The 17772-nt window shown below is 31.2% G+C and overlaps 1 protein-coding gene and 1 long non-coding RNA gene across 13 annotated transcripts; both read right to left on the minus strand.

Annotated features, from left to right (window-relative positions):
• Positions 1-3337: 3337 nt before the first annotated feature.
• LOC145304559 (uncharacterized) lies at positions 3338-4014 on the minus strand. The gene is made up of 2 exons (XR_013874129.1): positions 3772-4014; positions 3338-3469 (listed from the first exon to the last, which is right to left on the minus strand). It is a non-coding gene; the product is annotated as an uncharacterized LOC145304559 (long non-coding RNA).
• A 775-nt stretch (positions 4015-4789) lies between these two features.
• On the minus strand, positions 4790-13390 carry LOC145304557 (serine/threonine-protein phosphatase 2A catalytic subunit beta isoform-like). Of its 12 annotated transcripts, none has more exons than XR_013874128.1 (14): positions 13180-13390; positions 12237-12353; positions 11694-11766; positions 11082-11179; positions 10329-10391; positions 9719-9824; positions 9144-9227; positions 8750-8850; positions 8130-8224; positions 7717-7771; positions 6980-7071; positions 6573-6663; positions 5873-5943; positions 4790-5723 (listed from the first exon to the last, which is right to left on the minus strand). XR_013874128.1 is itself a non-coding variant. In XM_080146467.1 (12 exons), the coding sequence occupies exons 1-12, from the start codon at positions 13237-13239 to the stop codon at positions 6642-6644; spliced, it is 966 nt and encodes a 321-aa protein (XP_080002593.1). In that variant the 5' UTR covers positions 13240-13390; the 3' UTR covers positions 4790-6641. The 12 variants fall into 12 exon arrangements, 1 of the variants encoding a protein (XP_080002593.1); XR_013874123.1 differs by adding an exon at positions 6343-6392 and having other exon boundaries at positions 4790-6207; XR_013874124.1 differs by having other exon boundaries at positions 4790-5578; positions 5609-5723; positions 5865-6663.
• Between the last annotated feature and the right edge of the window lie 4382 nt (positions 13391-17772).

Consider the following 17772-nt stretch of genomic DNA (forward strand, 5'->3'; position numbering starts at 1 on the left):
TTTTTCTAGTCATAGCGGTCAGACTGCTCCTTATCCGCTTTTTAGCAGCCAGCCGCTAAATATTAAAAAAGCTGTAGAGCGGCCAATTTTAAAGCTAGGAAAACCAAATTTTATGACGAGCAATTATTTTTCATAACAAAAAAAATGCTTTTTCTGACCAACGCCAAAAGACGACAAATAACGGAAACCGCCAATTTCTTAACCCTTTCCAGACCTTAATCAGCCAATTTTTGTATGTAGTCTTTTATTGTGATCATAAAATATTAATTGGTGCTGCCAACTGCCATTTTACCGCCGAAATTGGTGGTTTCCGTTATTTGTTGTTTTTTGGCAATGGTCAGAAAAAGCATTTTTTTTTGTTATGAAAAATAATTGCTCGTCATAAAATTTGGTTTTCCTAGCTTTAAAATTGGCCGCTCTACAGCTTTTTTAATATTTAGCGGCTGGCTGCTAAAAAGTGGATAAGGAGCAGTCTGACCGCTATGACTAGAAAAAGTAATTTTCTCTAATTTCACATGAATCAACAGAAAAAAGTTTTACGTCTCTATCTGTAACAGGAGCCGAGATAGAGGGTGGTCTGTTATGGGGTTAAGTAGGGATACAGAAGTTTAACTGCCTGTTTTTGCCGGTTTGGGTGCTGGAAGCGCCAATTTTTTAAAACGGAGAATAATATCTTAATAAGTTGTAACTATAAACAGATAAAAAATATTATTTAGCGCCGCCAACCGCCGTTTTACTGCCAAAATTGGCGGTTTCCGTTATTTGTAGTTTTTTGACGATGGTCAAAAAGGTATTTTTTTATTATAAAAAATAATAGTTTGTCATAAAATTTGGGTTTCTTAGCTTTAAAATTGGCCGTTAAAAAATAATAGTTTGTCATAAAATTTGGTTTTCTTAGCTTTAAAGTTGGCCGTTTTACCGCCAAAATTGGCGGTTTCCGTTATTTGTCGTTTTTCGGCGATGGTCAAAAAAGGTATTTTTTTATTATAAAAAATAATAGTTTCTCATAAAATTTGGTTTTCTTAGCTGTAAAATTGGCCGCTCTACAGCTGTTTTAATATTTAGCAGCTGGACGCTAAAAAGCGGATAAGGAGCGGTCTGACCGCTATGACTAGAAAAAGTAATTGTCTAAAAATACACATGAACAACCAGAAAAAAGTTTTACGTCTCTATCTGTAACAGGAGCCGAGATAGAGGGGGGGGGTCTGTCAGGGGGTTAAGTAGGGGTTCAGAAGTTTAACTGCCTGTTTTTGCCGGTTTTGGTGCTGGAAGCGCCAATTTTTTTTTAACTGAGAATAATATCTTAATAAGTTGTAACTATATACAGTGAAAAAAGGGACAAAAAAAGATATTTTTTAGGCCTTTTCAAAAGGCAGTTTTGAAATCCCGTTATTTCTAAAAAAAAATTAAAATGCTTAGAGAATGGCTTGGAAGGTGAATTTAGGTGTTCTGCATATTTCAACTTAAACACATAAGGCCTAAGATATGATATCCCAAAAATCTTTTGTAAAAGTCTACTCTACACCTAGCGCTGGCGATTTCATTTTTCACAGGTATAAAATGCATGATTTTAGAAAACTGACTGGCGCTAGGTCTAGAGTAGACCTTGACAAAAGATTTTTTGGTTAAAATATCTTTGGCCTTATGTGTTTAAATTGAAATATGCAGAAGAGCTAAAAACCTGCACATTACTGAGATATTGTTAAAACCGCCGTGCTACCGTTATCTGTTGATATTTTACATGCCTGGCGCTAGGTCGCCAGTAGAGATAGAGAGCTGAAATTTTGTACATATATTTCTAGGCCCCTAAAGTAATTTTTTAGGTTAGCAGAAGATTGAAATTCGAAAAAGGGTATTTTCATGAAAAGATCTACTATACATACACAAATGGTTTTTCTCGTATTCATTCGAATCCGATGAATAAGAACCGGTTCTCATCCATACGAAAAAACTATGTCTAGCATCGTTCGGCACCTCGGGGCTAAAAAAAATGGTTTTAATCTTATAATTGTACATTTCTGTTTATATTAATACGATGCGAGAAATAACTTTTCTTTAATTTGTTACTTTATTGCCTCCTTTTTCCATGATTTAAGGCTATTGCCACATTTTCTTTTCCCAACAAATTTACAATGTCAATTTTCTTCATAGCTCACATGGACGTGCGCTCGAAGGGGGGATTTGGAGCAATTCTCCCCCCCCCCCTTGCATAAAAAAATGTCACCCTTGCCCCTAAAGATGATGATTCTATAATCATCAACAAAATTTAGTCTTCCAGTGCAGGCAGGGGCGTCCAAGCTTTTTTATTTGGGGGGGGAGTAATCTTTCTTTCATAGAGACATTTTTTTATTTGAGGAGGGGGTTAAATCACCCCCTTACCCCCCCTTGGACGTCTGAGTGCAGGTTCAAGCCTATTTAGCCGTGGGTATCACATACCATTTGTAAGACAAAGCATGTAAAATACCCCCCTCCAATAAAGTTTTTTTTCTTGAAACAAACAAAAATATGGTGCGGTAACCTTCAACCATTCCGAAAGCTTCGCACATTTAGGCTAGGGGTAAGAGCATTTATTTTTATTTAAAACTTCAATGGTCAAAAGATTTTTAGACCCAATTTTATTGCTTTTGACAAAATACAAGAGCCTTACCTAAAAGAAAGCATTTTTAAAAGTATGTCTGATAAGATATATCTAAGAACAAGGAGGACAACATCAATATAAGCGAAGTTAAAAAATTAGAAGATACGAAAAGTGCAAGTAAAGTGTCAGAACATAGGTTGAAATTAATTTAAATTTAGATTTTTAGGACATGATTACAGTGATGGTTTTTATACCTATGTCACCTTGTCTTAGGAATCATTATCCCAAAATCAAATTAATAGGATAATTAAATCATAAAATCGTTCTCGAGATCTTACTGGATATATAAATCATACAAACCACCATATATAAAGTATCTAAAGGGTTGTTTTAATTCAACAAGTACTTTTAGAGGACTTCAATAGGACTAATATCTTTTGTAGAGGTTGCGTGGGTTTTAAATCCTTAAATATTCAACTAGCTTCTCCTAATGTTCCATTTTGACAAAATATTTTATTAAGTTAGCACTTTGAACAACACGAGAGTTGTTAATCTGTTTTTTTTTTATGGAGGGGGGGGGGGGGGTTGAGGCTAAGCTTATAGCTAGCCACCCTGCAAACATCCTTGAAGCCTATAGGAAGGTTACTTTTGAAAAGACCCATGTAAGTTCAGCAGTTGGCGAGATAATTGGATACAAACACATAGACAAACAGACATACTACTTATATTGTAGCTACGCTCAAATAAAATATCTATTCATTGGTGTATAACAGAATTTATTAATACTGATATTAAGATATATTAATTATTTTTCTTTATAAAATTCAATAATACTAAGTGTTTTTTATTAAACCTACAGATTAATTATCATTTAAGCTAACTATTTACTAACTTGGAGTGTTAAAAAAGATACTATGAACGAACGATAGCAAGTGATATATATTGCCGCTGTAGTGTTAAGCATTAGTGTTAAGGTTATTTTTCCAAACACTAGATGTCAGCTATCAATGTTTAATGTTTATGTAAATATTTTCTATCGCAGTTTTAAGAGTAAAAAACAAATTGTATCCTGTGTTTTTTTAACAGAAAGATGATATAAACCTAAGTAAAACTTGAATCACTACTGCAAGGTGCAAGGCTCTCTTGCTATCGTCGTAAGAGCATGGTCGCTTAAAAATAAAATAAAAATCAACCAACAAAAAGGTGAGTTTCAAGAAGGATGTTTAAAGAGTTTATCTACAGACTTAGAATAGTTATCATTTAGTTTTAATCTTAAAACAAAGAGAATAAATACCTAGTAGCTTTCGTAATAATCCGTAAAATTGTGAGCAAGCTTCGAGTCAAATGCGCTTATTAACTGTTCTTAATGTTGACCAAACGTGTAGTACAATTAAACGCGCATTTAAAAACAATTTGACCTAATAAGCGCATTTTAAAAAAATTGACCTAATAAGCGCATTTGACAGAATCTTACTCACAACTTTACGGAATTTTGTGAAAGCTACATTCCCTTAGTTGTGTAGAACATAATCCTTATTTAAACCAGTTATTGAGAACACTATGTGTATGTTATAATAAAGATTAGGAACATTACAAAGTATTTTTTACATAAATTAAAAGTAGATCTGGTAACAATTCATATTAGAAAACACTGATATATAATCCATTAAATGGTCTTAAGGTAACTGTATCAGTTTAAATGTAATCAAAATAAAAAAAAGAATGAACACAATAAAATACTGAGGTTAGATTAAAAAGAGAGCAATTCACGATAAGGAATTGTGAAGTTGTAAAAATGAACAACACTAAGTTTACAAATCATCAAAATCTAAAAACCTATTTAATTTATAACAACTAAAATCTATTACGTGATTTGCTCCCTTAATGTAAAAAAAAAGCGGGAAATAAAATCAAAACTTAAATCATGGCTTAAAACAAAATATAACTTCTATATTAATTAGTTTTTAAAGAGCTTGGAAAGGGGGGATACAAAAGTAGCATTGATTAAAACTAACACAAAGGAACTCCAAAAAAAAAGTTACGGTACTCATATTTTTCTTTTCTTTTGTTTAAAATTTGTACGCTGAGGAAAAAACCCAGTTTTTCCCGCCGTTTTTTGTTGTTAAAAATTATCACCGGTAGATGGAGGTTTTAACAATTCATCCCCGTACAACATTAAAGTACACATGAGTAATGTATTAATTTTTGAAGGTGCTCTTTTGTTGTTAATTTTAAAAGGTGGAACATGAATGTCCCCCTAGCTGTTGAATATATTAAAAGGGCAAATCTAAATATCACACAAAAGTCAAGAGTTATGAAACAACAGGGATGGGACAATGAATGAAAAAGCAATCTTTCTACCATTTCTTACACGTAAAGTTCATCTTTGGGAAGCAAAAAAATGGAAAATATATTAATTTAAGTCATTGTCCTCTCCCTCATAGTGAAACATGAATTCTTTAACAAGTTGAGCAATAGATCAGACTTTTAGATCTAAGATTCTGTTGTCATAGAAACAAGATTTTTTAAAATCTACCTAATCTAAGTTTTTTAAGATTCATAAAAAAAATCATTCGAAGATTTTTTACAAAACTAATTTTACTAACAATTTTTTATCCTTTATTTACCAAGGATAACTGATGTAAAAAAAATCATTGATGAAATCATATTTTAAGCATAAAAATATTAATCATAGGTAACTTAATCATTATAGTTTATTTTAGCTAGGTGCCTAAATAAAACTTGATACTATAACTTTTAATTTTAAACATTTAAAAAAAATCTGCATAACATGTACATTAGTCTTAAAGATGTAGTGTAATTAAAGTATTTAATACTTTTTTATTCATATTTTTTAGATTTTTAACCAGGGATAAGTACATGGTACCTAAAAAAATCTCATACCTCCAAATATTTACTGCGTTCTTGTGTATAAGGATATGATACAACCATAGGATGTTAATAAATGATTTTGTTTTGTGCGCCACAAAAACTTGAGAGCTATAGAATTTTTCCTCAGGTGCATAATACCTGTCTCCTGGAGTCCTGACATTAAGGAATTATCACAATACTGATATTATAATAATTATACTAGAAGCATAAGCTAAAATTTGCAACAGTTTAAGTTAGATTCACGAATTGATTACTGTGTATTCGTAGAGAAACCCTAATGTTGTGGTGGTGTCAAAATTTTCGGGTGGGCTTCTGGCAAAACCATATGTAAGCTAATATTAAGAATGTTTTACCAAACTATGATCTATGCTGGTTAGAAGTTTGTTAGCTTTGCCAAAACACAATAATCTATTCGTGTATTTATCTAGGTAATTTAATCAATTAAAAATCAACAATGTTAATCAAATAGAAATCTGTTATTTTAAGTTATTAACTATCACGAGCAAGACTCAAAAGGAATAAGATAATTGCCGATAAATTGATGTACATCTTTAATGATGATAAACAAAATTACCGCTTCTGATTACAATTAATGGTTAAAATGTTTGGACACTCAATTTCATGAACAAACCAATAAAAATTCAATAAAAGTCCCAGGTTGTTAATCCAACGATTAAGAAAACGTTATTATAAAACTTCGGGGACTAATGCAAAAAAAAAGGCCATTGTCCCCCTTCCTCCCTGATTACGAGATAAAAGGAGGTGATAGTTGTAAATATCTCGTGATATTTATGCAGGAAAAGGTATTTAAGGGATTTTTGGAAGTGTTCTTAATGTATATAATATTACGAGGCATCAACAACAATCACCACCCCCCTTTCTTAATAAAGTTTATAATATTTCAGCAATAATGTCTAGATAGCTAACCAGGTTGAATTAAAATAGGGATAAAAAGGTAATATCGCAACAAAGTATCTTAGGTATTAAAATACTTTTTTATTGCAATATATCTTTTTTCCTTAATAAAAAGCAGAGAACAATAAATTGAATCACACAAAAGTTAGGTATAATCATCTATTTTCAAGTGATAGGTATACCTAACCTTGGTGATATGCCAGTTAATATGTGATTTGTTTTGACGTGAGTTGTTCTAGTTTTCCAAAGGATTCATCTACAAGAAATAATCTGGTGTTCTGAAATAAATAATAAATGTTATTTAATTTTAATGCAATAAGATGCAATTGTTCAATATCATTATAACATAAAAAGTAGGATGTGTCTGTGTCTTCCTGTCCTAAAAGATCTTGCTAACCGATGATCCGTTTAGGTTCCTTTTAGGGGGAGCGTTATTCAGGTCCCATAAAATATTTCATCTATTTTATTTCTTACTAAATATCCCATTAGAAACCCTTTTATTTACACCAAAGTCCATTGTCCAACTTCCTTTTCAAAAACACACCTAACCAAACCAATTTTTACCCTCCCCTCCCCTTAACCCAAGCCCATTACCTGCGGGTAACATGGGGTTCACCCCTGCGGGGCGCCGGATCAAACTGAAGGAAAGAATATTTGAGCCCGTCGTCCAACTCCATAATTGCTGCCTGCAAATAAAAAGACAGTTATAGGTAAGAATTTGGTATTTTGAAGAAAAAAATATGTCATTGAAAAAATCTACACATTAAGGTAGGTATAACTAGGTATATACTTGGAACTTTCAAAGAATGTTGCTGAATTTATTTTCTCGGCTGTTATCCTATGATTGAAAGTGGTAAGTGTTCTTTGTCTGAAGTTTAAGATTCAATAACCATTGAACCGAATGGGTTCTCTATTTAAGGTAAGCTTAACATAGTTCATTACAGACGACTTCATTTTTTTAGTGAATATTGCCTATACCAATGAGCATCTAGTACATATATGATTTACTTGGTCCGTCGGTCTGTCAGTCTTGCTAAAAAATATAAATATTTATTAAACATGTAGGTAAAATACATAGGTATAAAATGTTTCATTATTTTCCCAATAAATCTAGGTATGTATTCTTGATTTGTGAAAACTGAACAGTCAGCACGTCTGTATTTCCATCCATGCATTTTCTTTATGCTTCATTAATTATGGATGTTATCATCCTTGCTTTATTTAATATTCCGCGAATAAAGTGTTCTTAATAACATTGTATAAACTACTTGGCAATTTTGGGTTAGGATTTCTAGGATATCTTTTTCTAGATAGATCAAAAATAGTTGTACCTGATTTCCGCATCGGTAGCAGTAATTTGGAGCTGAGAAGATTGTCACCACGTTCCTGCAAAAAAATAAAATGTTAAAAAAAAAAATTCAAAATGAAATCTGCCGAAATCCTAAAATTCAAATAAAGCAGCAATCTTAGGAGATAAGGCAATGGACGATAATAGATGTAAATTCCACTGACGATAAACAAAATTACCTCTTTTGTAGATTAAAATTATTAACTGAAAGTTTGCAACCACTTTTTTTGAACCAACCAATCAAAGTTCAATAAAATATCTAACGTTTTGGAGTCAACGATAGGATAAAGTGGCTTTCAAACTTTGGATACCAGTATAAAACAATAAAACATTTCATGTAAGCGTCGCTACTATAAGACGTTATTATCCTGATTATATTATGTCCAGTCAACTTACTTGTCATGTGACCAGTTATATCCCTCCATTACAAGTTGATGAGCTCGGGACACAAGGGTTAACCCGTTGGAATGAGTGAAGGTGTCGGATATGTCCTGCAAATAATAAGCTTGTTACCTAACAAAGGTTTAATGTTCAAAAAAAATCTGAATTCAGGTAAGGTAATTTAAATGATAAAGTTAGCTTCTATGTTATATGATTTAAAATTAAGCTGGGAATCAAAAGGTTAATCCAAAAACGTGTTGGATATTTCCTAGAACAAACTTGTAACTGAAGGGTTAAATGTACATTGTACTAATATATCAATGCCTAATTGTGTCCTTTTAATTGGTACCTATAAGAAATTACATGTGACACAGCATTCTTGTACCTTATGCTTACAATCATATTTCTCAATGGCTACTTTTATTATCAAATATTAGATATGACTCTAAAACCGTCTCTTTATGTTATTTTCCTTCGTTTAGGTATCTTTATGGATCACCTATAATTACCACATACTAACTCTACAAAACTATTATAAAGATTACTAGTTCCAAGAACCGGAAGTCGTTAAATGTACTTTATAGACTTATCCCTTTCCTGGATATATTTCATCACAATACAAACTCCAACTATACCTGGCCGAAGGTGTAACCAGCTCCTCTGGGAGAAATGCCCCATCCACCCCTATCATCAGGATCGGACCAGAGAAGATCACACATAGGTCCTTCATGAGGCACTTCCTATTATTCATTTTAGTTTTAATTCATGTTTAATTATACTTCGTAGGAAGTTCCTTTTATCATTATTCATTGAATTTTCATGAAATAAATTTATTTAAATTGCCTAGTACCTAGGTACCGATAAATTTTTTTTTTTTTTAATTTTAATATCATCACCTTCCACGGGGAAGCCTATACATTACAACAACCTTGTAAACCTAGTGTATAATACTAAGATCCAAATGATTCATATAGCTGCGCTACTTATGGACGTAGTCTTTATTATTATATATTTATTATGAATTGAAACTATCCTGTAATCTGTCCAGAGTTCTGATATGGTCAAGACTGTCGATGCTGGGACTCAAACCACCGTGCAAACAGAATATCTGATCTGAAACAGAAACAAATTAGCTGAACTTATTTCCGCATGATTCTAACAGAACAGCAGAAAAGTAGAGTAGCTTTGGTTTATCACCCCAAGAGGGGATTGTGGTAAACCTTCACACTTGTATTGTTTTTTTGCTTACTAAGAATTGTGTATAATTAGAGTAAACAAATTAAGGTATTAAAGAAATCTGTTATAGGGAGAGAATGTTCTATCCTTCAGAAAAAACAGGTTAAAACCACCAAGAGACCAATTGATTTACTCAATGCCTAATTTGGTTCGGCAGTTACCAAGATCTTAAGCTTCGCACTGACAGACAAATATCGTATTTTGTACTGTAATAGGGGAGGAGAGGAAAATAGCATAACCCCTCCCCCTTCCCTTATATTTTAAAATCTTCAGTGAAAAGTACTACTAATGGGGACTAACAATTTCCCAGATCTTACACTTCAGACAAAAAAAAACCTTACTACTTTATATCCTAGGAAATATCTTACTGTCAACAAGTGCAGTCAAAGGAAGATAGTCAAAGAGATCTGTAAAGTATCTCCACACATTCGCGTTACCATACTTTCTTAAACACTCGTCATAAAAGCCATACACCTAAACATCAAATAAATGGATTAATTTAACATCAACAATTCTATCTTGAAGGCACATCATTTGAAAACTACCTATTTGCTAAGTACAATAAAAAAACTTCTTTTGATTATTTTCAAGGCAGAATGAAATCATTACCTAGGTTTATCAATTTCAAGAGAGAATAAACTACAACTAGCAAAGTGCTGTTATTGTATTTTTGACAAAAAGTAGATGTGTTTTGTCCAATTGAAGTATTATTGTCAATATTAAATATTTGTCTACTCTATCAGTGATCTAAAGAAATAAGACAATGGCCTTATAAATTGATTAACATCCCCAATGATGATTCACAAATTTAGTGGTTGAAACGTTTGAAAACTCAACTTAAGAAATGGTAATCAACCAATCTATTTTGTTAATCCTACGAATAAAAAACGTTATTTTAAAACTTTGGGGACTAGTATAATAAACAGCCCGGCCATTGTTCCCTCTCCCTCTCTGCTACCCTGTCCTATTGTATCTGACCTGTGTAATTTGTCTAGATTCATGGTTTCCTCTCAGGATTGTTATTCTCTCACGGTATCGAACCTGAATCAGTGAATAGGTAGTTTAAGAATTATCATTAGTTTTATCCTCAAAAGGGTCGTGCAAAACCTCTGCGTGGCCAGATGATTTTTTTAGTGCTTTTTTCGCTAAATTAGACTATTTTGAATCAGCTGAGAAACTTATTATTATTTTGGTTCTTAATATTTTAAACATGTCACTATCTACTCAGACATAGAGATCAGATCCAAGTGAGACTAAAACATAGTTGATCAATAATAAATTGATCAACAAGAAAATCAAGAATATTTTTTAAGTCTAATAGTCAAATAAGTCCATAAGAAGTCAAACTGTTTTAATGATATCTAACTGTAAAAATTAGCTAAAAGGATACTCTTAGGTAGGCAAATCTTAGTTAATGTTTAAATAAAATATTTTGGTAGTAACATGGATGGACAACTAGGTATTTTCTTTATTACCACCTCACCCAAACCTTTTATGATTTCAGGGACAACATCCCAGCTGATAATAAACAAAATTACCTACACCTTATGTAGATTATAATTATTATTTGAAAAGTTTTTAATACTTCCTAGTTTTAAGCAAACCAATCAAAATTGAATAAAAAGTACCCAAAGTTAGTGAGTCAACAATAAATAAATAACGTGGTTTTAAAAAACTTTGGGTACCAGTGAAATTTACAGTCCAATATCCCCTTCCTCCCTGATGCGTTACCTTTAAAGTAACTAGAAGAGTGACAGTCTCAACACTGTAGAAGCCTCTGTCCACATAATCTCCCATAAACAAATAGTTTGTGTTCGGACTTTTACCACCTGAAATATATTTGTATGAATTAATGAGCTCCGCTACTTTATAACTTGGGTTTATTCGTCCATTTTGTTTCAGTAATATACCTCCTATCTATTAATATTTACAAGAGAAACATGAATTTTTCAAGTCCAATTCTAATAAGAGAAATGTATCTTTCAAATTAATGCAAGACTAGGTAGATATGCAAAATGAAATACTACATCATTTTTTTATAGGTGTTTGGATGGGTAATTTTGTAGAGATCTCATATTAAGGTATAAAGTACCTACTTTTAGAAATATCCTAATCATTAAAATAAAAAGTCTCTTATTCTCATTTAGGTAATAATTCAGCATTTTTTGATTGGCCAACAAATAACGATTAATTGAGTTTTTTATTCTTAATCAATATGGCGACGCAACAACTTAAATCAGAAGCTATGTAGGTATGAATTTAGTGTCATTTTATACCAGAATTACTATATAATATTGAAAATAGGCAATCATGTCCAACCCTTCTTTAATTAATGTTTGTTACCTATTCTAAAAAGTTCCATAAGATCATGAAACTGTCCATGAACATCTCCACACACAGTCACTGGACATTTCACCTACAAAATAAATTGGTATTAGTTTGGTTAGAGTACCACTACCACTCTATAACTAGGAAATGTTTGTTTAAGCGACAAACCTTCAGTGAATTGTATTCTTCATGTTTATGAAATAATTGAATTTTAACATTTTCCAAACATAAGTTGCTTAGGTAATTTTATGTTTACTTTACTGTCTCTAAAACACTTTGTTTCGCCTATTTTGATCAGAATATGTCTATAATTCTTGTGCTACTCGTTGAAAAATAGAGTTATTCTCTAATTTGTTTTCACTTATTGTACTATTGTACTTAAGTGCTTTCTACTTTAAAATACAGCAAAATTTTAGCTGTGTTGATTGTATAACCATAGTTTCTTAGGGTTTGGACCTAAGTAGATAGGACTACTCTTAGCTGTGTAAATACAACTAATACACGTGAACAAAAAGAAACTGAGAATTTCAACTATAGAGTAGCTGTGCTACAAATTACCTCTTGAACGTTTGATTCTTTGCTTAGAATTTCTTTGGCTTTTTCACAGAGAGTCTTCACTTGATTCTCAGACAATTGTTTACATTCATATAACTGTTCTATCCATTGGTCCAAGTCCTAAAATAGAAAGATTTCAGTGTTTGAAAGTTTTTGATTCAAATTTTAGATGGGATGATATGAATTAGTCTTTATCCTTACATTCCATTTAGATTAAGGGGACAACTGCTATTATCAGGCAAGGTCTAGGTAATTAAAGAGATCAGAAGAAATAAAACAATAAACGATAAATAAATATACATCCTCTTTTGTGATAAAGAAAATTACCCCTTCTTTACATTAGGATACTTGGTAAAAGGTTGGACACTGATAGTTTAGAAACAACCAGTAAAAATTCAATGAAAGTAACCTAAATATTTAATTGAGTCAACAAATATTATAACGTGGTTATTAAACTTTGGGTACCATTGTAATATGTTTACTGTTTATTGTCTGATAAAATGGCCGGGCAAGGTTTCATTTACTTAATAAGGTTTGTTTCTATTCCCTACGCACATGCATGATAACACACTAACATCAATACAGATATTACCTGGCCTTTAAATATATATATATATATACAAACATGTATGTACTTTGAAGTTAAAAGTAGGAAGGTATCAGTTTTTTAAAAATATAGGTAACAATGTGATTTATTTTACTATCATATCCTTATATTAATTTCCTAAACTCATTACCCCTTTAAAATGGAAATATCCCTTTCATCTTACGACAAAAGAAATCGGATAGGCAGTTAAAACTGGAAAATGCATGTTACACTTCACTGATTTTAAATTTTTATTAATATAAAATAAAATTAAATAAATAACATTTAGTAGTTTTGATTAAAAATTAATAAGAAAAAGGAAATTTTATTAAAAATGTAATAAAAATCTTTAAAAATAACCTTCATTTGATTTTTTTCGTCTGCATTCATGTTAAACCGAGATTCTGAAAAATTTAACATTTTCTTTTTTATAAATATTTTTAAATACACAAAAAAAGTAATTAAAATAAAAAACAAAAAAGTACGTCTAATTATAGATTTTCACGTTGCCATCTGAGTCACAATTTTACAAAACATCACAAGAATAGAAAAATTCCATTGTGCAAGAGAGGAAAAACAGCCTCTGAGGGCGATTCATCAAAAATGCCGGGCGACAATTTTGTATATAAATGTCGTCTTTTTATAGGGAAATTAGGAAAAAAAAAGACTAAATTTTAGGAAGGGAGGGGACAATGGACTGTGAATTATACATAAGGAAAAAGGATAAGAGGATGAATACTCACCCCAATTTCATTGTAAAATATTACTTCCCCCCTAGTAAAATAATTTGTCTGCTATTTATCTAAACCGTCCGCGGCATTTTGCATCTTAATCATAACCTATTCTATATATGTAAAAAAAATATAAAAAAAATTTATCTTATTAATTATTATTATTTTTCTGTAATTTATTATGTTTTAAAAAAATTTAAAGAAAATAATTAAAATACAATTTGATCATAGAGAAAATAATAAAAGAGAGAAATCGAGGTATTTGAAGGACTAAAATAGGCAGTGGGCCTAGAGGCCTATATTGAGCAATTGCCGCACTGAATTTTTAATGTTATTCCACCACTTTTCAAAATGGGAATATCTTAAAATTAAATGTAATTTCAAGAAATTATAGTTGCTGTTTGAAGCATACATCTGATTTTTATAGGATGATATAGAAATATTTTGAATTATTATTCATTCTGATGAAACCTAATGAAAGAATATAAAATTATCATTATTAATTTTTTATGACTTTGCTACTGACTTTAATCACAACACTCATTATTAGCTTATAAGATTTATATTGCAGTCTATCTAACTTTTATTTCTTAATAAATAAACGTTTTTACAAGTTTGATATGAACATTTGATTGTAAATTATAATAATCAGTTTTTCAGTGCCATCTAGCTTTAGATATAGAACTAGAATATCAAAGCGTTCATAAATTTTTATTTTGCCTGTATTTTTCTTGTTTTGGATTTTTGTCACTAAAGGGCCAAATTCTGAGGGGTAAATAACATCACTTGAAAATGTTAAAAATATTGTAAAAACGAGTATTGTCTTAGAAAGAACATAGATAGCATTACAGATTGTTCACTTATTTAGATTATTCAGTTATGAAATTTTTTATTTAATATTTAGCCTTAGTTTTAATGTATGTCTTCGAAGTAGACAACTAGCGAACCTGGTGGCTGAGAGCTAAATTATTAATTTTTTATTAGTAAACATTTTAAAGTTTTATCATGTTAATTAGATTTAAATATTACATTTAGGCTAATTTGAAAAAAAAATTAATTTTTGATCATAAAAGGTGAACCCTCCTATTTTTAAACTAGGCGAAACATACTTTTCTGCTGCACTAAGACCGCCCACGGCTGTTTGTTTTTTAAGATTCTAAATCAAATTGTATTTTAATTATTTTCTTTAAATTTTTTTAAAACATAATAAATTACAGAAAAATAATAATAATTAATAAGATAAATTTTTTTTATATTTTTTTTACATATATAGAATAGGTTATGATTAAGATGCAAAAAGCCGCGGACGGTTTAGATAAATAGCAGACAAATTATTTTACTAGGGGGGAAGTAATATTTTACAATGAAATTGGGGTGAGTATTCATCCTCTTATCCTTTTTCCTTATGAATTTGATTTAGAATCTTAAAAAACAAACAGCCGTGGGCGGTCTTAGTGCAGCAGAAAAGTATGTTTCGCCTAGTTTAAAAATAGGAGGGTTCACCTTTTATGATCAAAAATTAATTTTTTTTTCAAATTAGCCTAAATGTAATATTTAAATCTAATTAACATGATAAAACTTTAAAATGTTTACTAATAAAAAATTAATAATTTAGCTCTCAGCCACCAGGTTCGCTAGTTGTCTACTTCGAAGACATACATTAAAACTAAGGCTAAATATTAAATAAAAAAATTCATAACTGAATAATCTAAATAAGTGAACAATCTGTAATGCTATCTATGTTCTTTCTAAGACAATACTCGTTTTTACAATATTTTTAACATTTTCAAGTGATGTTATTTACCCCTCAGAATTTGGCCCTTTAGTGACAAAAATCCAAAACAAGAAAAATACAGGCAAAATAAAAATTTATGAACGCTTTGATATTCTAGTTCTATATCTAAAGCTAGATGGCACTGAAAAACTGATTATCATAATTTACAATCAAATGTTCATATCAAACTTGTAAAAACGTTTATTTAATAAGAAATAAAAGTTAGATAGACTGCAATATAAATCTTATAAGCTAATAATGAGTGTTGTGATTAAAGTCAGTAGCAAAGTCATAAAAAATTAATAATGATAATTTTATATTCTTTCATTAGGTTTCATCAGAATGAATAATAATTCAAAATATTTCTATATCATCCTATAAAAATCAGATGTATGCTTCAAACAGCAACTATAATTTCTTGAAATTATACATTTAATTTTAAGATATTCCCATTTTGAAAAGTGGTGGAATAACATTAAAAATTCAGCGCGGCAATTGCTCAATATAGGCCTCTAGGCCCACTGCCTATTTTAGTCCTTCAAATACCTCGATTTCTCTCTTTTATTATTTTCTCTATGGAATTATACTGTTTCTCAAAATTTTATAGATGCGTTAATTCATTCTCAGGCGTAAAAACTTTGGTTACTTTTAATAAAACTTGATGAGTTAGTTCAACATTTAAAAAAAATAGATTTTTATTGTCATTTAAAAAGTTGAAGGAATTTGGATATTTGAACTAAAAGTTATAAAGTGGCTGCGCTCCTAAAATTAGTGACATAATCTATTAAGTTAAATAGTAAGATTTTAATAACTATAACTCATTTGCAGGGAGTAAGGGAGGGGACAATGGGCAATTAATTCAATATAAGAGTTATCAAAGAAAAGGCATGAAATCCAGTTTAATCCAATAAATTTGTAGGAAATTATAAAGGGATTGTTAATTGAATAATAGATTTCTATAGCGTCATGTAAAGTGAAATCACAACTTGTTTTTGATGAAATATATTGAGGTTTTTTGGTGTGATTTTTATATTAAAAGGTTATTGGATCCAGCCAGCTGCTATCAAGAATATGACTGCCCCTTTTTATTCTGTTTATTTCCCTTGCCCCTTACCCCCACCTCCCTTCTCCCTTCTCTCCGTCTGCTACATTCCAAACTAACACAACGAGTGTTTATTTCCCTTGCCCCCACTTCCCTTATCCCTTCTCCCCGTCTGCAATATTCAAAACATACATAAGGAGTAGCGGCATTTCATGCGCAAGTCCCCAAACTCAGTCAGAAACTGCTAAATTCTTGCACATTCCCTTTAAGCCAGTCCCCAAAGTCTAGACTCCTAAAAATTGAATATTCGATCCATTGCATGTCCCCTCCCTTACTCCCTGACTCATTTGAGTTCTCTTTTTTAAGGAAGCTGTACAAAGGTACAAATTTACCCCCAGCAATTCATTTGAAAGGTTTTGGGCTCTCCATCCCCTGACAAAATAAAAAGTCAAATTTCTAAGGGAAAAAATTTCGCTACTCATCGAACTTCATTCATGCCTCAAAAAAAATTAACGCTTTTGTGAACTTGTAAGTGTAACAGAACTACCCATCCCCCTTGAAATTTTTTTTTTTACTTTTTATCTTTAAACTAAACCTTAGTGAATTGAATAGTGTCGTTGATTGGGGAATATAAGGATTTATATAATCTTTAATATTTAATAATAAGAAAGGGTTATTTTGTGTAATGCTCTTGTTAGATATGGTGGTCACAAATGTGGTTAATATCCTTTATCTAGTAATCATCCTTATACTAAAGTAACAGGATGTCTGTTTGTTTGTCTGTGTGTTTATACCAAAGGATCTCGCTAATCTCTGAACCGATCGGGTTCTCCTTAACAGGGTAGCTTCTCATAGGTCTCGGGAAGGTTTTTAACTATTTTTGGGTAGGGTACCACCACCCTTTCAAGAGAAATCGCCCCAAATTTTTTTTTCTCAATTTAATGATTTTAACTAAAATTAAAGTCCCCATATAGGCCTCTAGGGGCGTAACCTCTAGTTATACATATTTACTAAGAACTGTCTGTTATGATCACGCTGATTAGGTCTTCATTCCAGAGAATTATCGTAACACAAAGTCTGCTTCGTAAAGCCTAAGATCTCGGTATCTGCTTAACCGACAAGGTTGTGCTTATCAGAAAATATACTTCTGGTTCTCTGGTGGTATTAAGCAATTTCAGGAGGAGGGGTAAAGGAAGTGGGACACACACTTTCAGAAAAAAAAAATCCACTTCCAATTTGTTTTCTGTTTTAGGGACCCCCTTTCCCTTTGATTTAGACTCTAGATGCTAGGGTTTTTAACCACTAGTCCTCACTTAAAGAGGTTTATGACTAGTCCGTTTAAATATAGCTAACCACTGAACCGTTTGAGCTCTGTAATTTAGGAAAGCTTCACATGTGTCTGGAAA

Source organism: Acartia tonsa, chromosome 13 (assembly GCF_053477335.1).
Source record: "Acartia tonsa isolate MP-2025a chromosome 13, ASM5347733v1, whole genome shotgun sequence".
Lineage (NCBI taxonomy): Eukaryota > Metazoa > Arthropoda > Copepoda > Calanoida > Acartiidae > Acartia > Acartia tonsa.

Bases quoted from the DNA above. Each gene is read 5' to 3' on its own strand.
- LOC145304557 (XM_080146467.1), bottom strand. From the start codon at position 13,239: ATGTTAAATTTTTCAGAATCTCGGTTTAACATGAATGCAGACGAAAAA. The intron at 7,772-8,129 runs GTAAGTTGACTG...ATTTTTTTGCAG, and splicing joins TATAACTGGTCACATGACAA to GAACGTGGTGACAATCTTCT. The intron at 7,072-7,716 runs GTACAACTATTT...TTTTATTTGCAG, and splicing joins GCTACCGATGCGGAAATCAG to GCAGCAATTATGGAGTTGGA.